This window comes from Ursus arctos, unplaced genomic scaffold (assembly GCF_023065955.2).
Source record: "Ursus arctos isolate Adak ecotype North America unplaced genomic scaffold, UrsArc2.0 scaffold_20, whole genome shotgun sequence".
NCBI classification, from domain to species: Eukaryota; Metazoa; Chordata; class Mammalia; order Carnivora; family Ursidae; genus Ursus; species Ursus arctos.
Genome location: NW_026622875.1, coordinates 55,880,727 through 55,902,599, shown reverse-complemented (window position 1 = coordinate 55,902,599; position 21,873 = coordinate 55,880,727). Strand labels below are relative to the sequence as shown.

Here is a 21,873-nt window from a genome sequence, read left to right as displayed (position 1 = left end):
GACAAAGGAAAACACAAGGGAGGTCAAGTCTTGTCTATCTCTAGCTAAGTGATTGTTTTGTTTTCGCCTTAGTTTTGGCTTGCCTTGTTTAATGCCGATCTCCAAAATAGCGTCCCTAGATAAAAATGCCAGTTTAACAAAATTATGAAAAGTATATATACTAGAGAAGATGACATTTTTTTTTTTTTTAAGGGAATGAACTGACCCAACAATTGTTCGATCTTATGTCTTCAGCCTAGCATGGTGCTTAGCACATAGATGTTAAGTATACATTTGGAGTACTTGTTTTTCCATGTTTCCTTTTGGTCCCTGTCTATAAGAATATACAAATTTTATAAACTATATTCATAGGGGCGCCTCCGGTTAAGTGTCCGACTGGCTCAGGTTATGACCTCAGGGTCCTGGGATCCAGCCCCATATCGGGCTCCTCATTCAGCGGGGAGTCTGCTTGTCCCTCTGCCCCTCCCTCTGTTCATTTTCTCTCTCTCTCAGAAAAACAAAACAAAACAAAACAAAAATACTCATAGAATAAGCTAGGAGTTAGTCCAGTCTGGATTTTTCTGGTCCCCCAGATGACATTAGAACACTGTATTTCTTATATGAATCTTGCAGGTCACTACACATTAGCAAGTAGTAAAATCTACTTAGAGAGTCAGAGTCAGTCTGCTGTCTTTTTAATTGTATAATTTGGAATAGAAAAATATGTAACAAGCCTGAGTATCATTGCATGAAACTTTTATTTCAGATACACACATATATAATTCTTACTGAGGGGTTACAGAAAAAGTTTGAAAACAATTTTTTAAAAGCTCTGCAAAATTGTCTAAACTGGAGTTATGTGTCCTCTGCATCACTACATGTAAAAGGCCTCAGAAAATAACTGTTGCTTATTTTTGGTTGTAAGACTCATTTAAAAAGATAGACCATGCAAAGCACTTAGGTTATGGCTATCGAATAATAAATATCCAGTAAATGTTAGCTAGTTATAGTAGCAAAACTAGGAAGACTATTAGAGAAGACTTTTTTCAGGGAGCACAGGAAGACTCACATGGCGGGGGCGGGGGGGCTGGAATCATGTGAGCAGTGAGTAATTTAACTTTTATTCTTCGGGAAAGCCTGAGCACAGGTTCTGGCTCACAGGTTATTATAATGTTGCACCAGACCAAGTTCCCAGGCTATCCTCTCACCAACTCTTCTAGTGAAAAGATTATCTCCTCATGTGATAGAAGTTATTTGGCTTTAATGTATATCTAAACTATTCCAGTAATCTAGACCCAATCCTCTAATATTCCATAGAGGAGAGCATGACAGGATTGTTAGTTCATATCCAGGAGTAAGGAATGGGTCTGGCCAGACAGCACACTGCAGTCATCCTATCAGACATCTTTGTCAGGAATCAAGAGACTGATTCAAACTACAGGAAAAACAAAGAACTGGCAGAGCAGGAACAAGAGAACAGCCCATCAGTTTGAAAACATTTAAAGAGGCATTCTTCTTCAGGTTAGTCATCAGAGCAGGTCTTGAATTTGAAGATGGTGAGCAGATTATAGCCTAAAGGACAAAGCAGTGGATAACATCTGCTCCAACAAGTTGGGATAGCTGAGTCTAAACGCTAACAAGGGTATATTATATAAACCTGACTTTCATGAGCTTTAAAGTCAGCCACCAGGCAGAAACAATACAACAAGAACACTCAAACCCAGAACCAATACTCACAGGAGAATCTAAAGGACACATTTCCAGAACAAGGAAAGGAACAAGGAAAAGGAACAGGAAGAATTCTAGTCAGTGTACAAGCAAGCATTCTCAAAATGAAGTTAGCCCCAGTTATTTCCCATTGGCTCCAAGCCTCTGAGGGAAGAATGCAGCAGGCCCAGAGAACAACAAACTAAAGATCTCCAACTTCCAGCAGAGCAGCCTTTCTCAAGAGAGGTGGACAGGAAATGCTCAGCCCACCTCTGTACAGTCAGGAGAAAGAGAAAGGCAAGGCTGCAAGGTTGGATGATCTGAAAGTCATTTAGCGCAGAAGTAAAGACCAGTTGCAACCTCTTCTATCTATTCTCTTTGCTAAACACTTTCTAAGTTAATAAAAGTTTCTATAGTCTCCTTTTCCTTAGTTTATAACACAGTGCTTATGGTGTCCTGAACAGTAGGGGCCAGAAGGAAGGAAAATTAACAGCAAAAGTGAGTGCACAGACTAAAGAAAGGAGTTGGCATGTTTGGCTATTACTGCTGGCTTACTCTACTCTCTCCCCGTGCCTACCTTAAGAGGATCAGACATGGCCTAATGAAGAAGGTTTAGCAGAATGGCAGCCACAACACCTCACACCACAAGTGGCCCTACTGTTTGTGACATAGCACATTAATTTATAAGTGAAACTACGAGGCATGTCTAATTATTACACATCATGGTAAGAGAACTGAGATGAATGAAGGTCATTTGGGGGGATGGAACATGGGAGTTGGGCTGGAGCCCAACTACAAACCGGTTCATAATTCCTCTGCTCACCAGCCACATTGCCTTTCCTGAATGGCCCAGGTGTCCACCTAGCAATTTCTGTCCCCACTGCGTAGAATGCTCTCCTGCTACTCTCCTTTGAGACTCAACCTCAGCTTACATTGCACTTATTTAGGATAGCACACTGGGCCAGGTTCTCATCGAGGGTTCTCACAGACCTGCCCACTGCCCTTTGCAACCCTCAGCAGCTCCTGTTCCTCAGGTGGTTAAGTTGTGTCTCTTCCCCAGCTCACCTTAAGCCTTCTAAACACATACAGTCACTCGACATTCTTTAAACACACCAACCTGCTGGAACGTAATGTTAGAGAATTTCAGTCATCACCAATATTTCAATGGAGGAATCATCTAGGTGCTTTTACATAAAGCATCACAACTGCTGAATGCTTGCTTAGTTTACAATCAGTATCAAGAATTGGAAAGATATGTGACCACCGCCACAAGTTAGACCATAAAACAACTTCTATGGACAGAGGCACTTCGCTGCTCATAGAGATGAAGCACTCAGGCTGACATAATGTACCAAAAAATTAGAAAGAAAATGGACTGGGTTTTATCCGTTCTCTAGCAAAAGAATGCTTCCTAAACAAGAACATTAAACTAGTAAACTAGGCACTTTCATTCTTTTCCTCAAACTGTCCTATAAAAATACACAAGGAAAAGGGGCACCTGGGTGGCTTAGTCGGTTAAGCCTCCAACTCTTGACTTTGGCTCAGGTCATGATCTCAGGGTCGTGAGATCAAGCCCCATGTTAGGCTCCACACTTAGCAGGGAGTGTGCTTGGGATTCTCTCTCCCTCTCCCTTTGCCCCTCCCCTCAACTCCCGTGCACTCTAGCACTTTCTCTCTCTAATAAATCTTAAAAAAAAATAAACAAGGAATAAATGAATGGGACTGCCCATAAAAGATGAACATGGAAATAGCTTTGGACTAAGACAAGTAAAAAAGTGTTGTCTTTGTGTTTTTTTCCTGCATGCATAGAAACAGAAAGTGAGGAGAATTAAAGAATTAAGGGGAAACTGTTTTACTTCAGAAAGAAAAAAAAGGAAAGACTGTGTTTGTTATACCTGAAGAGGCAAAGGAAAAAGTAACTCTCTCAAAGTCCATTAGGAGAAAAAAAAAAAGACAAGGAAAAAGGCACAGTGAGTGACAGAAATTAAATGAATCTCATTTGATCCCTATCAGACCATTTCTTCCCTCTTCTCATCCCCCTTCCTGCAAAATCTTTCGGAAAAGCCAAGATTTATTTTAATCTCATTACAGCATAATAAAAACGGTCCCAGTGGGGAAGACTATGCACGTGTACAGGCAGGAATTATATGGGAAATGTCTGTACCTCTCTCTCAATTTTGTTGTAAACCTAAAACTGCTCTTAAAAAAAAATAAAAATCTTTTTAAAAAAGCTGGATAGAGTGAGCTAGGTAAGAGACATTTAGAGTACGTAGCTCCATCCTCAGTTAACACTGTTAAAAGATAAACTAGGCATACTGAAAAATTTTAAGTTTATTTGAGCAAAAATCGATTTGAATGTGGCAGTGCCAAACCTGAGTGGTCAGGTGTGCTCCGCCAAGAGAGGCTGAGTAAAGACCTGTACAGAGTAGGTGTGTAAGCAAAGAAAGGAAATTATCTGATTGGCTTAAAGCCCAGCTGGCTATTTGTGATTGATTATTCTTAGGTTTTAATTTCATAACCTTGAGGTACTTACCAGCTTAGATTCTGGTTTGCTTATGTAGGCCCCCAGAGCATTAGAGCCACCTCAGTCTGATGGCTTCCTTGTTTCACTCATTTAACACTGGGCACCTACTATGTGCCAACCACAGTGGTCTGACGGAATTTCATTCAGTATTTGGGATATCTGAAAATCCAAAGAACCTCACTATTTTGAAATTAACTTGTATTTAATAACTTGTAAGTTATGCAGTGAAGAATACAGGCTTCAATATCCAAACATGGTCTACATAGTTCTACTCAAAAATCAGCCAATTTAAACGTGTTAATTATTTCAAGTGGTCTCACATTCATTTATTACAAATACTTAGTGATTCATGGTCCTGACCCAGTAGTTCAGTTTTATTTCTACATTAGACACAAGCATTCAAAAACCATTTTCTAAAATGCAGTCAGTCCAATGCAGGGATCACTGGCTTTGTTTAAGATACATGTTTTGCCCACCATGTCATTCAAACTATGTTGCTATTCTCTTTCATAAATGGTTTTAAAGTGCTCATTCTCTTCTGAATCACTGATTTCCTCAGAGCACTTCATAGTGGCAAATGAAAATCTCACCAAATGACCTAAATAATAGATAGCTATGAAGGGTCAGGATTCTAAGACTTAGGGGTTTCACGGCCAGAGTCTACCCTACATAGTCCCGTATCACGTTGCCAAGGAATAAATACCGCAAGGCAGACATAATAAACTCCTGATAAGAAACAAAGGAAGTCCATCTACCCCCACAGCCCTGTTGTCTTATACCAGAAAAGTATCCATTTCCTATCTTACTTTCCATTGAGAGTAGAACACAATAAAAGACAGTAAACCCTAAAAGCCAACTACAAAAAGAAAATTTGGATTTCTTTTGAAAGCAAGGGTCTGCCAACTGACAGGACTACATCATCTACCACACACAGGACTACGAACTCTCCAGAAAAACCAAGTGTTAATGCTAAAGTTGACATACAGAATCTACAGAGGAAAAGTCAGCTGTTCGAGGGGAAGAAAACCTTGAGTACACAGCGCTGCTGCTCTACACTTCAAACCCTGTGTCGACAGCACTCCTGGAGTTCCACAATGGGGCAGCTTCACAGGTACATGCATGCCGTCGGAGAATAACCATCATCCCATGTCTCATTCACAGACCTTAATGTCAAAGGTGTTTGCAATTTGGGATTTAAAAATTAGTCCAATGGAAAAATACACTGACAACATAAAAATGTTGTTGTTTCTTTCCAAAGGCTAAGCAAAAGAAAAAAAAAAGAGCTTTTCTTCTATTTTCTTAGCACTCAAATGTGACCTCTGCTCAGAGGTGAAACAAATAATAGGATATAGTATGAGAAAATAAGGTAAAGATAGGAGTAGATGCTAAAAGATTCTGAAGCAAAATTCTGAAGTCATTAATTCAATTACTCTGAAAAATAATTTTGTGACCATAAAGGTAGGGCACAGTACAATAAAAACCCTGTCAGATACACTTCGCAGATGTATTTTCTGTACCTTACAAGTGAAAAAAACTAAAGCTTCAAGGTTGAAAGATTTGCTTTAAGCCAAAAGATAGCACTGGCACCCAGGACTTCTAATTACTCACCTTTCAGTTCATATTATGGCTTATTATAACCTGGAAAAAGGTTAGGAAAAGACTGTTCGATCCACAGGTCTAATGATAACAATAATAATAAACAATACCACCGAAACAGTTCTTACTTGTGGCTTAAATTATAGACATTCTAACTCTGGCAAAGAGAAAGTCCTTTCTCAAGCCTTCTACCAATGTGTAGCATGTGTAACAGGAAAACCCTGACATCTTTATTTCAGCTACTAAATCGGCGTTGGTTGTGGCTATTTGGTGTCCTTTAAGAGAATCTGTCGTGTAAGGCTCAGACACCAACAACCACCAAGGACAGGAGCTAGAGACTGGCACTTGGGTGCCTCCCTTCTGTCAGCATCACTTACCGTGATGGGTACTTCAGCGAATAAGCAGCAGCCAAGAACCCACCCAAGTTGTGTCCAAGCAAGATGACTTTGTCCAATCCTAGGGCACATCTCCACTCTTCAATAGATTCCACAAACTGATTCTCCACTTCTTCTGCATCACTGTCAAACCTGGGCCTACTACTTCGTCCAAAGCCCAACAGGTCAAAAGCATAGACAGGTCTATCGGTGCAAAGATCTCCAAAATTCAGTGCCCAGAGTCCAAGACCTCCTCCAAAACCATGGAGGAGGACAAGTGGAGTCTTATTTGAAATATTAGGAGAGAACTTCAGTGTCCATATTTTATTTCCATTAGATATACGAACAGGTTCTTTTTTGTATGTGCAGGGGACACCTAATGAAAACATAAAAAAGAAATTCTGCTTAGCTTCACTACTTATAAGAAGGGGAGTATTCTCAGAGCAATCAGAAATTAATAATCTAGAAACTATCCGGTATCCATTCATATGATTTTTGCCTTCATTAGGGCATTCCTAAAAAAAGCACACATCTTATTGAAGCAGTTTATTCTCAATTACCATCTAAGTGGGAAGTTCTATCTCAGCTAAATCTCAAGTACCTGTGGCCAAGGTCTTTGGCAAGTCATGTTAACTCTTTGGACTTCTTTTCACATCTATCAAATGAGAGTTTTACACTCTTAGAACTAGAGAGGAACTCAGTGCTCACTGGACCCATTATTTGAATGTCTCTAACTCTGCAGACAATAACAAAAGAATACCTTGAATTTGTCTAACACTTGAGGATTAATCATTGAAGAATGAAGTCGGGCTCAAAAGAAACATTTTTCCCTAAAAACCACAAATTTAGTGAAGGACTAGCAGTACCTGCACTGAACACATAACTGAAATCTTAAGTCACTTCAAAGTTTAGTAGAAAAGAGGTGACAGGGTATGGCAGGAAGTCCTGGCATGATGTGCCAGGTAATGTGGGTTCAAGTCCAACAATCTCCCTAGAAAATACAAATAATCACAATTTTGTAGATAAAAACTTTTACTTGCCTTCAATGTTGTGGGACTCAATACTTTAAATCTCCCCCAAGTTGACTAAAGATGAAACCAATTTGAACTTCCTTTCATTAAATTATCAACTGAATATAGACACTTTATATATACCACTTAATTTGTGCATATTCATCTGCAGAAGACAAATGCTGGAGAACTGGGAGTTTCTGCCCTTTAACCAAAGAAATAATCTTGAGTTTTGTACCACATAGTAGCAGCAAAGAGGAAACCCAGCATTCATTCAGAATATTAACAGAGCCCAAGCCTCCAAATGGGGGGAAATGATACCAGTTTAGAAAAGATGATCCAGCATTAGAACCAAACCAAACCATGTCAGCATTTTGAACACAGATGTCTGCATATTTCCATAGAAACCATCTGTAACCTCTATTAGATAGCTCACCCTACTGCATTACAAGTCACTTGCTTTCCCATCTGATACTAAATCAAGGGCTATTTGCATTCCTATTTGCATCCCTGGAATCTAGCGGTAGGGAATCAGTATGTTTGTTAAATGCATAAATTGAGCATCTAGCACCCTTTTGTATCTCCTGACATGATTTTTTTTTATTTTAGTAAACCACAATGTCAACTTTCCCAGTTTTGTAGGAACAAGATTACCCAAGTAAGTATACAGACTGAGTAGAAATTTATTTTCATGCTAAAAATTCATGTAAGATAGCTAACTGTCCCTTCCTATGGATATATTCAGTTACAGTTACTTACTCCTGAATCATTCAAATGCACAAACAAGAAAATTCATTTGTGGTAGAGAGACTGAAAAGCAGGCATGGGCAAACATCTGCACATGCATTCACAATAATCATGTATGTGAACTACTCCTCTGAATCCACTCCTAAATTGTATCAGCAGAACAAAACTACACAATAAGCACCGTTGCTTAAAAGTATACCCAAGGATACCCGGACTGCCCTGACAGTACAAGTTTGGGTAAATTTCAGTGCTCATAAGAAATTAAAAAAAAAAAAAGGTTTCCACACCACTAAAATGCATAATTAAAGAATCCTAAGAAACTAGAATCAGAGGGAACTCTAAGGATCATTCTACTCCTTCATTTCACAGATAATAAATGGGAAACTGAGAAAGTGACTAACCCAAGATCCTGACATCACCTGATTGCAGATCTGAGCCTGGACCAGGTTACCTTGTTCTAGTCCAGTACGCACTCCACTACACAAGGCTACCGCTTCTGGAACACCTAGAGCCTATTACCAGATTGTAGTCAAGGGCCTTGGCGAGTCCCTGAGACCCTTTCAAGAGATCTATGAGGTCAAAACTATTTTCATAACAAAACTAAGACACCTTTTCACTCTCATTCTTTGATGAGAATGCAGCAGAGTTTTCCAGAGACCACATAGATGTGATTACCAACAGCGTGAATGCAGAAGCAGATATGAGAATCCAGCTATCTTATATTAAGCCAGACATTAAAAAGATTTGCAAACAATGCTACTTTTCTCACTACGTTTTTGTTTGGAAAGTAGTTATTTTTAGAAACTTGTTCTTTATTTTAACCTATAATGGGTTCCTATTACTTTTAAATGAATAATTTAACATACTTTAAATAATTCAGTTTTAATTTCTAATTGGTAAATACTGATGGCTATAACTGATAAAGCTCCTTAAGGTCCTTACTAATTTAAGAGTATAACAGGGACCCAAGAACAAAGGTTTGAGAACCCCTGCCTCCCAACATTTCTGTACCTGTTGATAACAATGGAAAAGGGAAAAAGCACTTTTGCCAACAAACTAACACACAACAGATGCTTATCTCCAGTTTCTGGGCAATATGATCTATTTTAGCAAATAGCTCAGTTAACTTACAAAAAGAAAACCTTACATTTTAAAATTTTCTCTTCAGCTTCTTTAAGGTGTGATGTAGATGTAGGGCACCACGTGGGAAGCCAGCCAGTTAGCCATCCTGACCTGGAGCATCAAAAAGAAAATACAAAGAGGTAAGTTAATGCTCTTCTCAACTCCCAACTGTTACAGTCGAAGAAACGCAGAATAGGAAACTTACTGTCTATGTGATGGTGAAACTATCTACATGTGGCAGAATCCACCTAATACATACAAAGCATTGTGGTAAAGTACTGGGGAAGAGACATTCAACTTCAGCCTGTGACCCTACAAGTAGATATCAAAATCCATATTTATGGATAGTCAGACTCCAAGTAATCAAGCAGAAATTAAAAATAAGCAGAACAAGAAAAGACAAAAAAGGCGTTCACCCCAACCCACTACAAGACAGCCTCTTACCCTGGTGTTAAGTGCAAAAAAGACAAAGACCATGAGTAGGTTCACTTCAATGGCAGGCTCACAAGCAGGTATAAAATCTTAAGGTTGAGAGAATAGAAATCTTATTAAAATAGGAGATTTTTTTTTTAAAAAAATCTTCAAATTTCATGGTTCAGAGTGGGAATGCACCCCTATACAAATGCAGAAGGTTGGCCTATGTATACATAACCTGCCTAGAGTGACCTGGTTAACTGTTAGTGAAAATCTCTGGGGTCCAACAAATAGGAGATGAAAACAATGACCCAGGCCTCTGGCAGAAGACAGCTAAAGAAAGAGAACAAGGAACCAAGCCTGAGGCAACCAGCAAGGAAAGGTGTGGCGACGCTGGCACAGGCAGGCTTTGCTAGTAGCTAACCAAGAGGGTGAGCACTTAACTCCTGGCCTGGCAGCAGCAGATCACAGGCTCATCCTAACAGTCTGGGCTCACGTGGAGCTTCAGCAGCTAGTTGACAGTTAGCAAGGGCTTAGCACCTGACCAGCAGTATTTAAAGTGAGAGACTTCTGGTGAAACAGAATATGAGGAGGAAGAAAGATAAACTACTATAGGTTTCAGATGGGAGGTATGGCCCTGAACCAAGGCTTTGGCAACAGGGATGGAGACAAGAAAATGAGGCCAAGGAATATTTAAAAATAAAACAGGCTAAAATATACAAACTTACAACTAGAAGAGGAGTAAGTTCTGGAGATCTAAAGCACAGCATAATGATTATGGTCAATAACACTGTATATATACTTCAAAACTAAGAGACTAGATCTTAAATGTTCTCACCACAAAAAAGAAATGGTAATTATGTGATGTGACAGAGGTGTTAGCTAAATCATAACCATACTGCAGCATAAAAATGGCATATAAATGTATCACATCAACACAGTTGTATGCCTTAAATTAACTCAATGTTATATGAAAGGAGGGGGTAATCTAATGGAGGAAACAGGTGACCCAGGAACTTTAATACATGATGGAATTGATTCATTCCACAAGTATTTATTGAGCACTTACTATGAGGAACTGTTTTAATCACTTGGGGCATATCAATGATCAAACAGAGGTAAGAGTGATTAGTTCTTCTTGAGGGCATCAGGGAGTTGCTTTTGAACTAGATCTTTATAAAATGACTAGGATTATTTCAAAAGGTGGAGTGGTAGTTCAGGCATCCCCAGTGAAGGAAAGGGCATGAGCACATGCACATAAGGATGCATAATGTGTGTTCTGCCATAACAAATGCATTGTTTCCAATGGCTGCTATGACAAATTACCACAAACTTGGTAGCTTAACGAAACAACAGAAGTTTATTCATGGCCCACTCCCAACAGAGGCTTTAGGGGAAAATCCATTCCTCGCCCTCTTCTTCGTTCTGGTGGCTGCTGGTATCCTTTATCTGAGGCAGGATCACTCCAGTTATCTGTGTCCATTACCACGTTGCCTTCTGTGCGACTTCTCCTCTTCTGCCTGTTGTAATCTCCCTCTGCCTCTCACTTATAGAATCACTAGTGATTGCATTTAGGGCCCACCCAGATAACCCAGGATCATCTCACAGTTCCTAACTTAATCAGTTAAATTGCAACGCTGCAAAATCTTTGCCATATAAAGTAACACTCACAGGTTCTGAGAACTAGAAAATGGACACATCTTTGGAGACCATTACCTTTGGGGATGACTATCACAAATATGAAGCATGGAGTGTTTTTGCAAGATAAAATATTTAAACATTCAATAAACGGTAGTTGACATTATACTGATGACAACAAAACAATTCACTAAAATTATGTGGCATTAATTAGTAATTCCTAAAATGAGAGTTTAACTATGGTTCAGAAGTACTTCAGAAATAGAAACTGACAAAGAATTGTCATTTTACATCACTCCTTACCTCAAAGGTAAGGCTACTTCTAGTTGACCTTCAATAGGAAACTCAGTCCTGTTCCAACTTTTTGCTAGACATTCTAGTATCATTTTTGTCATTTCTTATTCTCTGTTTTCTAGCCATACAATATTCCCTAGTCTCTTGCTTCCTGGCCCTGAATATCCTTGGAATATGCATCTCCCCTTCTTTTCATGATCCATTATAACTCTCACCAACCTCAGATCAGATTTCATTCCCCCCTCAGCCACATACCCAAATGGGATTAGATCAAGGTGGCAGGATAGCACCCAATTCTCAAGCTCTATTCTCTTCCTTCTCAAGCCATGTTACAACATTCTTATTTATTCACCAATATCCTCACTCAACTGTATGATCCTTAAAGGTAAGGACTCTGTGTTCACCAATGCATATTACTATACATGGATGTTATAAATGAAGTTATTGCTTCATCTGAAATGTACTGGCTGCAATGAATTACAAGTGGATCACTTGAGTAATAAGAGAATTTTCTGGGATGATAGTGACATTCTCTATCTTAACAGGTGACTATATTACACAGATGTATGCATATGTCAAAATTCAGCAAATGAGCACTTAAAATTTAAGCATTTCATCATTAATACAATTTTATGCTAAAAAGAAAAAATAAAACAGGCTGGATTTGATAACTGGTTGAATAGAAAGAAGGTGTAATAGAGGACTGCTAGGTTTCTGAATCAGGTACCATTAATAACCACAGAGAACACATGAAGAAGAATAGGTGTGAGTAGAGAAATGTGCTAAGTTTGGAGGGGTGGATCTAGCATCCAGCTTTTTCTAAGCTTTGTAGGTTCATCCTACATTCTCCTGCCCTATAGAATTTCTCTGAGCATTATATGTAACAGCCGCTCAATAAATGTTTTGCAGAATGATTAAGTCACTCACAATACAGGGTTTTCTCAATCCAAGTTATTCCCATTCTGTACATGTGGAAAGAAAGGTTCAGAAATGTTAAACACCAGGTTCAAAAGTATTAAGGTAGTAAAGAAATGGTACAAGTAGAGATTTAAATTTAATTCCGAGTGACTTCAAAGACCTTTTTTCCTCAGGTGACTACCTTCCTTAAAATGTATGAAGAACTATCATGACCTACAGGATAAAGTTACAGGACAAAGTCACATTCCTTAGGCCTGCATGGAAAAGAAGATATATAATAGCCTGCATTATAACCAGGCTCCACTCTAAATGTTCTCTGTGCTGGTTTCAAATGAACAGGGTAAGAGGATATGACCCCTAGGCATCCCCCACAAATGTTACATATAACTTATCATCCAGGTAAAAACATAATAGAAAACATTATTATTAGTCTATTTGTAATTATATAAAGCTATTTATAAATTATCAAAGAAAAACAATTCAAGGTTTTAAGCAATGAGTTTTTCAATCATTCAACAATTTATCAATTGTTGGGGGAAAAAAACAGTTAACAAGCAGTTAAAAGAATCTCATGATCTTTGGAGCTTAAAATTTAAAAAGTAAACCATTATTAAGCTGAAGCTCTTTTGTCCTTGACCAGGAATGGTCATTAAAGTCTATGTTAGGCGACAAAAATATGAGCTAGTACCAAGAGGAAGTTACTTACAACTCAGTCTCATCAGTTTTCTTAAATAGCCCTCAAATCATAGCACAGTTCTTTGCCAGAGGGAATCAGAGGTCAGTACAAAAAATAAATTAATAAAGTGAAATGAACTATAGTCTACTATTGCTGCAACTGACATCATGTTGAGGCAAAGAAAACACAAATGCAATCTTCGCTTCAGTCTTTAAAAAAATTTACATACTGTACTATGTACAGGTCCTCAAGTTTAAAATGTTATATAATAGCCTGCAATAGGAATTATGCCTACCCCTCACCACAAACCCAATTTGCAAAGGACAGGATTTCTTGTCCACTCATTTTGCCTCCTAGTGATGGGCTGAGCTCAAAGGGAAAAGGCAAAACAATGTTTTTATGTCTGCAAGTCTAGTGCATTACACTAAAAATCAGGGCTCTTCAACCACAAGAGCCACTAACCCTCTTCAGGTTTTCTCAGCAATCTTTTAATCAAAGCAGATAATTGTTTTTAAGTGGAGTTTTTCTGAAGTATATTTAAACTGATAAATCTATATTTAACAAAGCATAGGAAAATATTTTATTTTCACTCAATGGAATTGTAAAGATACCTCTCTTTCCCTAAGCCTTGATAATATTTCTGTCCAGCTTTGCCTAAACCAGAGGATAAAACGTTTTATAGAAACTGTCTTCTACTTCTTTCTTAGAGATACTCTACACAATTGAGTCCCACACACCTAATTGGCTCAAAGGAACATTTCTAAAGAGTGGAAGGAAAGCTGAGGTCTATCTTTTCTTTTTTTTTTTTTTCAAAGATTTTATTTTTATTTATGTGACAAAGAGACAACCAGCGAGAGAGGGAACATAGCAGGGGAGTGGGAGAGGAAGAAGCAGGCTCCCAGAGGAGGAGCCCCATGTGGGACTCGATCCCGGAACGCCAGGATCACGACCTGAGCCAAAGGCAGACGCTTAAGGACTGCGCTACCCAGGCACCCCAAGGTCTATCTTTTCTGTTACTTGCTCAACCTTTGTTCTTGAGTTCCCACAGCTGAACTTACAATGTCTGTTGCTTCAACCCTCCAAAACATTGATTCGGCCTCACCTCCTGTCTTTGGGGTAAATTAAACTCATCTTCAAAGAGACCCTTTGCCCCTTCCACAAAATCTCCTATGTCCTCCAGTGTTGTTCTACATTCTAGGCTTAGTGTGTGGAAGACTGAAACTAAGAACCCAAGACTGAAGCTTGTCAGATATCCAGCCATTCTTCTAAGGTCACAAAATCCAAAGTAAATATTAAATTCATGTAGCCCAGCTATGAAACAGTAAACAAGAAAACAAACAAAACAAAACAGTAAATGAGATACAGGGCTTCCTCCTCATAGCTTTTTTTTTTTTTTTAAAAGATTTTATTTATTTATTCGACAGAGATAGAGACAGCCAGCGAGAGAGGGAACACAAGCAGGGGGAGTGGGAGAGGAAGAAGCAGGCTCATAGCGGAGGAGCCTGATGTGGGGCTCGATCCCAGAACGCCGGGATCACGTCCTGAGCTGAAGGCAGATGCCTAACCGCTGTGCCACCCAGGCGCCCCCCTCCTCATAGCTTTGGAACATGAAAAGAAAAGCAAAACTCAACTTTCCCATTTTATTTAAGCAGATAAACACCATCATCCACTGCTGAGGTCCTAACTTTGGAAGTAACCCAAATGTCAATCACAATATAAAGAAAAAGCTATTCGCTCTAGGGACTATACCTATTTAAGACAACAGGAAGACTTACCAAAAAGTGCACCAAAGGGTTTTCTACACAGCCCCATCAACTGAGCACTGACCTCTCAGCAAGGCTGAGGATCTAAGCACTAATGCATCTAATCCAAAAACCAAATAAAAGGAATCTTGCTTTATAATTCTGTAATAAATATAGAGAAAGAATCTTTTTAGTGAGCAGACTTCCAAGTTAAAAAAAAAAACAACTTTGAAAGACTACACTAGAGGTGGTGTTCTAAAGAAAGACAAAAAAGATGTGCTTAACATATTAATAGAGTTTATTAACTTAAGAATCTGATTTTAAGCATCCTGCGTTTGAGAGATAAACACTGATTTTTTTTCCCCTTAACTTTCTACCTAATCTTTTGAGTTTTTTAAAGATTTTATTTATTTATCAGAGAGGGAGCATACAAGCAGGGGGAGTGGCAGGCAGAGAGAGAAGCAGGCTTCCTGCTGAGCAAGGAGCCTGAGGCGGAACTGGATCCCAGGACCACAGGATCATGACCTGAGCTACCCAGGCGTCCCTACCTAATCTTTTTTTTTAAATAACATTGTACTTATACCCTATTGCCATCAACATTTAAGTTTCCTGGTAATCCCTGTTTTGTTCTCTTAGACATTTGACTATCTATAGTATTACTAAACCTGAATTGCACAATCTATAAATATTGTGAAACAGGTTTCAAAGTTTTCTGAAGAAAATATACAAAAGTCTGGCCAATTTCCACACACTGCTGGCCACTTAAATAACATTTCTAATTAGGTTATAGGTAAAGAGGATTTCATTATATTACAATTTTGTTTAAAATGGCCTCCATCTCTATACTGGTATTGTCAAGAGAGAAAAGTTGTTTATTATTGCTCTCTACCCTAGTCTAAGTACAGTATTCTCTCTCATTTAGAGAAACTATGAGGTTTTGCTTCTTTTGTGAATATCCAAAATGATTAGAGGTGTGAATATACACATTCTTCTAAAATAATTCCTCAACCAATGAATGATTAAAAACTTCCAAATTGGACATTACAACACTTTTGCAAATAAAGGCCTTCTTTCCTGGGTAATGGTTTCTTAAATCCTATTCTTGGAAAAGAGGAACAGAATATGTCTCATATAGCCATAATTTAGGTGACTATCGTGCCCTTTCATTTTAAATAAATAATAACTCACATGATTCAAATTATCACTAACCATTGGATCAATGATAACCCAGGCCCTCTAATATATTTTAATGCATTAATTCACATTCTTTAACTTTTTACCCCCTATGTTTCTAACCTGTAACTTTTAAAGATCCAATTGTTTCCTACCTTGTCTCACACAGTAAACAAACCATCCTGGAGTCAGACAGCATCAACCGTATTTAAAGAAAACTACAGGTGTACTTTTAGATTTACACCGCTTAACAAATCCAAGTGGCATTTCATGTTACTTCTAAAATAAATTTATCTACTAGATAAATAAAAACTAAAAATTCCAAGTCTCAAACTGAGTAATAATTTTTAATAATAATAAAAATCATCTTTCCACACAATTCTTTATGGTTCACAATCAGGAGTGAGAAATTACAGAACCATGAGGTTCTACAGACTAAAAACCTAACAATATAATATTTCTGAATGGCTACTATAAGTAATATAAATCAAACCCTTAAGGACTCCATTCAGAGTCAACTGTAATTCTTAAATGTATTATCCAGTGTTGTTTTTATTAAGTGGACCATCCTGGGACTTTACAATTGTTCGTTAAGTTCTTCATCACAGGACTGAAATCTCCATTTGCTGATCTGTGACTGGCATTTTGGAGAACGTCAAAACAATGAAGTACGAGCTGGCTCACGCAAGGTCAAGAAATAGAATCATATTCTCAACCTCCCCAATATAACTTAAGTTTATGATCTTAGTTGTTGTCCTAGTCAAATTCAAACCTTGAATTCTTATGAATATATCTTTTGAGGTTCTTTGAATATCTTAGGATGAAAAAATATCAAGTTACAAAGCTGCAAAATAAATTATCAATAACTAGGTTTTTTATCTTAATGTTTGTGTCCGCATAAATTTACAATATTGAAGTGTTTAATTCAATAAACATTTATTGAAGCTTATTATTTATGAAGGCCCTTTAGGCTCTACCAGACGTTTGAGTAAGACAAAAGTTTTGACCTCAATGAACTGATAAAACAAACAAATAACTATACTACAAAACATGGTATAAGTGTCATAAAGAAAGTTTAGGAAAATACCATAGGCCTTTAGAGAAGGGAGATCACAATCTGTGCTGGGTCAGAGAAAACAATGTGAACCAAGACATGAGGGGAAATAGGATGAGCAAGGAACATGTTTAGGAAACAATGAAAGCTTGGCTAGAGTCCAGTGCACAGGCAGGAAGTCAGACTCCAAAGATAGATAAGGGCCAAGCTGTCTACAAAGGGCTTTAAGTCAGGCTGAGCACCTAAAATAAAGCCACTGTGTGTGGCTGTGCTACAAATAAGACGGTGACTCTTGGGGAGAGAAAGTAACTGACGAAATAAGCTTTGCTGAAAGCACAGGGACAAAACGAGTTACTAAAAGCCTGCTATAGGGGCACCTGGGTGGCTCAGCTGGTTAAGGGTTTGTCTTCAGCTCAGGGCGTGATCTCAGGGCCCTGGGATGGAGCCCCACATTGGGCTCCTTGCTCAGCGGGAAGCCGGCTTCTCTGGCTCCGTCTTCCCCTACTTGTGCTCTCGCTCTTTCTCTCTCTAATAAATAAGTAAAATCTTAAAAATAAATAAATAAATAAAGCCTGCTATAAGCCAGAAAAGGGAATACGAAGGGTCTGAACCAGGTGATTTCCAGGAGATACTGGAAATGGAAAGCTGATGTACTTAGAATCTACTGGACTTGGTAGATTTGGTATTCAGGGCAATGAAGATGGAAGGGGGCAGTCAAAAGATCAGGCCACAGTTCTGAACCTGGATGACCAGAAGAACATTAAGCACCCTAATGAAATTAGGAAATCAAGGGGAAGAACTGGACTTTTTGTATTGTTTAGTTCAGGGGAAGAAAGGTGAAAATGACATCTGAGTCTGGACATGTTACATTTGAGGAATAAGGTGCAAACATCTGGCACACAATTAGAAACAACACTCCATCATGAGGATGAGATTTCACTTCTTGCCACAGAAAAGATGCTTCAAGGAGTATAAGTAAACAAGACAAAATATGAAAGCAAAGATAAGAGATGAAGATAGAATCTTGGAGAATTATGACATTTAAAGAATGAGAAAAGGAAGAGAACCTAATAAAAGTAACTACTGGTCTGAGGTAAGGCATGAAGCAAAATATCTTAAGAGCTACAATGTCTGATAAGAATTTCAATATGGAGAAGCTATCTTTACAGTGCCAAAACTGAGAAAGACCCAAGGAAGCTAAGAACTCAGAAAAATAAAAGCCCACTGGGATGTGTCATTGAGAAATGCTGTGATTAAGAAGTCGGGTAGCAGGGGCGCCTGGGTGGCACAGCGGTTAAGCATCTGCCTTCGGCTCAGGGCGTGATCCCGGCGTTCTGGGATCGAGCCCCACATCAGGCTCCTCCGCTATGAGCCTGCTTCTTCCTCTCCCACTCCCCCTGCTTGTGTTCCCTCTCTCGCTGGCTGTCTATCTCTGTTGAATAAATAAATAAAATCTTAAAAAAAAAAAAAAAAGAAGTCGGGTAGCAAGGATTTGAGAAGGAGAGATGGCAACAGGGGTAAGTCAGTAATCTTAGCAGTCTTTTAAAAATAGCAAAATCCACTAACCTACCACCAAGGGAAAGAACTACAGTCAAATACTAATGTAAATCCAACAGGTGGCTGGTAAATCCACTGGAGGAGGGGGGAATCCTTTACTTGTAACATTTTATGATTTCTATGAAGTAAATACTACCAGCATGGCTGATTTCAAGCTGCCAAAAGTTGGCAAAACTCCTGAAAATTTAGCAATGGTTGCCAGTATAAGCCAACTGCAACACACCACAGCAAACCACCTATTTTACTGTCTGCTCTGCAATAGAGCAATTCTGTCGCAGCTTTCCCCTAAACTCAAGAGATACCTTGTCTGGGACAACCTTGCAGCAATTCACATAAGTTTTCCCTACTCTTGTTACATTTAGCTTTCTCAACTGTATTGCAAGGGAAAAGGGTTAGATGTTGAAAGCCTAATGGCTTCCAGGCATGCCTGTCTTCACTGAGAAAGTCACAAAGAAAAAAAAAACAAGAATCATATGTGTCAAAGAGCCTTCCTAAGACCATTTTATAATTGTTTCCTTTGTTAATGTCAATTCCCCATTTAAACCTGAAATGTCTTAAAGATAGGGAACTTGATTCAAGACCTGTTTTCCCACAACCTACATTGGCTCTTGGGATAGTTCTATTGTTGATTAACCAATTTTTTTAAAAAAAATAAGCTCTGTATCAATGCAAGGATTAAATAACAAAGTGTCAATGGAGTAAGCACAACAAACAAGAACCAAACATCCCACATGAGTCCCAGTCCTACTGAGAAGCAGCAGAGACATTGGAGAGGACACTAAACTAAATCTAGACACCTGGGGAGCTCCAAACCAGCTCTGCCACTTGCTAGTGGGAGCCCTTTCAGTTGCAGTTGCAAATGAAAAATGGACAGTAATACCATGCACACAGGGTTGACCTTAGGTTTACTATAAACACCTTTAGGCAGCACCTAGCAGGAGCAGGTACTTGCGTCTCTGCTTGGTACAGTTCAGAAGACAACACTAGTATGGGCAATGGATGGACACTGCTCAAGTATACTGCCAAGAGTACCAAGGAGGCCCACCTCTGTCATGGGACTATGGCTGCTCAGCTGCTAAAGATTTTTTTATATCTGTCCCCAATGACCTGTGGACATCACCCAATCCACAAATTCCTTTCACAGTCATGCCCTGGACTCCCAGGTCCCACAACAATATGGAGACCAAAGAGTCCACCTAAAAGCAGTTTCAGCAAGAGCAAAAAAGGGGTGCCTGGGTGGCGCAGTCGTTAAGCGTCTGCCTTCGGCTCAGGGCGTGATCCCAGCGTTCTGGGATCGAGCCCCACATCAGCCTCCTCTGCTGGGAGCCTACTTCTTCCTCTCCCACTCCCCCTGCTTGTGTTCCCTCTCTCGCTGCCTGTCTCTCTCTGTCAAATAAATAAAATCTTAAAAAAAAAAAAAAAAAGAAAGATTAAAAAATGTTATGACAAACTAGGTGGAAACATGCTACCAGTTAGGTTCCTTCTTGTGCCCACATGAGGACATTCAGCATCTTACTTCAACAAGGAAGTCAGTTCATCAACAAACCAAAACAATGGATCCAGTCATAATGTAAACAAACTTCAAGGGAAGAACTTAGTTTCTAATATTTCAAAACTGTCACCCACCCCCACCCCATATCCTTCCAAATACAACTGTGTTCATGGTACTCCATATTACCTTCTATAATTTAGGTTATGTTTCATACGCAAGTTTCTCCAGACATCTGAAGTAGAATAGTTATTAAAATATTAAACACATATATGGAAACAAAGAAGTTTATTTACTTTCCAAAAGAAATGACTAGCCTTGAGAAAATATGGCAATAATATTCATAATTTAATTTTTCCACTAATTAATTGCTATTTAACTACTGACAAGGGCATGAAGTTAGTTACAGGTGGAAGAGAATAATTTAAACTTAGTATATTTGTGTATCAAAAAGTTTCACGATGGACATCTGTCCTCCAAATTTCATAGTTTTCTACATATACATATGTTCTGAGGAGCAAACACACACAATTCTCTGGTAACGCCAGAACACTTAGAAGCAAAGGAAGATCTCTGAAAGATTATTACTTCTGAACTTGCTATCTATATCTTGTTAACTTTCTATTAAGTATCTGTATATTAAACGCTTTCTGAAACCCAAAGTCATATACCCACGTCCCCAGCCCCCTTTCCCTCACGCTGGGGTCCTCCTTCCCCCGACACCCCGCAATCTCCTGCACTTTCCAGGGTGATTTTGGGCTCTCCCATCTCCTACGGCCCCAGAGAAGCGCCGCCCCTTCCTCCAGGCCCCGGAGGCTCTGCCCAGGCGGCGCATTCATTCTCGTCCCGGGCTGGACAGAGAACAGTGCGCACCTGCAGGCAGTAGTTGCGCTCGGAAGTGCACGAGTGACTGAGCCGTTTCCCCTGTCTCAAGGCAGGTGTGGGGACGCCCGGTCACCGGCCGCCCTGGGGCAGGCGAGGTCAGAGGAGTCCCCGGATGACGAGCCCAGTGTGGGTGCCGGGCCACCCTTAACCCGGGCCCCTCCGCGCGGAGGTCCAGCGGCCTTCGGCGTGCCCGGGTCGGATTCACACACTTCCCGCGCGTCGGCGCCGAGAGGCGCCCGGCAGGGACAGAGCCAGGCCGGGGCGTCTCTCGGGGCGCAGCGCGGTCTCACGCCGGGCCGGACGATAAAGAGGCCAGGCGGGGTACGAGTCGTCGGAGATGCCGCCCGCCCCGGCCTGGGCCAGTGTGGAAGGCGCGATCCCGAGCCCCACGAAGTCCCGAGCGCAACTCACCTCTCGCAGGTGTCCGACGAGTCCACCTCCTCCTCCTCCGCTGCCATGGCCGCCGTCACCGCACGAAAGCCGGAGCGCGCCTTCCAGCCGGCTGACAGGCCGACTGGGACACCAGGAGCGGCCTCCACCCTTAAGGCCACCGCCGCCCGCGCATGCGTCGCCCTCCCACTCGCGCGACGCGGCGGCGAGGCCGCGCGCGAGCGCGTGCCCGACTATCTCCACCCACATTGACCAGCTGCGCGTGCGCCCAAATGGCTGGCGCGCTAGGGTATGGGCGCTGGGCGGGGCTGTCAACCGGGGAACCGGTAAGACTTACCTGGCAGCGTTAGGTAGTAACTGGTTTCAGTAATGACCATGTTAATGCATCAAACCCTAATATTAACTGCCAGTGCCGGGCACAAGGCAGGCATTCTTGAAGTACCCTGGGACCTTCGCTGGAAGAGCTAAGATAGTATCCCATAGACGCTGCTTTGGCGAATGGAACTGCAGCAATGGAGGGGACTCTGGCCTTCCGCCTGCCCGTTCCTGCGGGTGGGTAGCCCCTTGGGTGATTAAGGACTCTT

General features: G+C 40.3%; 1 protein-coding gene across 1 annotated transcript in view; it reads right to left on the bottom strand.

Annotated features, from left to right (window-relative positions):
* The window catches only part of ABHD5 (abhydrolase domain containing 5, lysophosphatidic acid acyltransferase), a 30,910-nt gene extending 9,381 nt beyond the window's left edge, over positions 1-21,529 (bottom strand). The window contains exons 1-3 of the mRNA XM_026496643.4: positions 21,311-21,529; positions 9,085-9,170; positions 6,184-6,556 (exon numbers count right to left, since the gene is read on the bottom strand). Coding sequence (XP_026352428.1) covers positions 6,184-6,556; positions 9,085-9,170; positions 21,311-21,357 — 506 coding nt within the window. The 5' untranslated portion in view covers positions 21,358-21,529. The remainder of the gene's footprint in view (positions 1-6,183; positions 6,557-9,084; positions 9,171-21,310) is intronic.
* Positions 21,530-21,873: the final 344 nt, after the last annotated feature.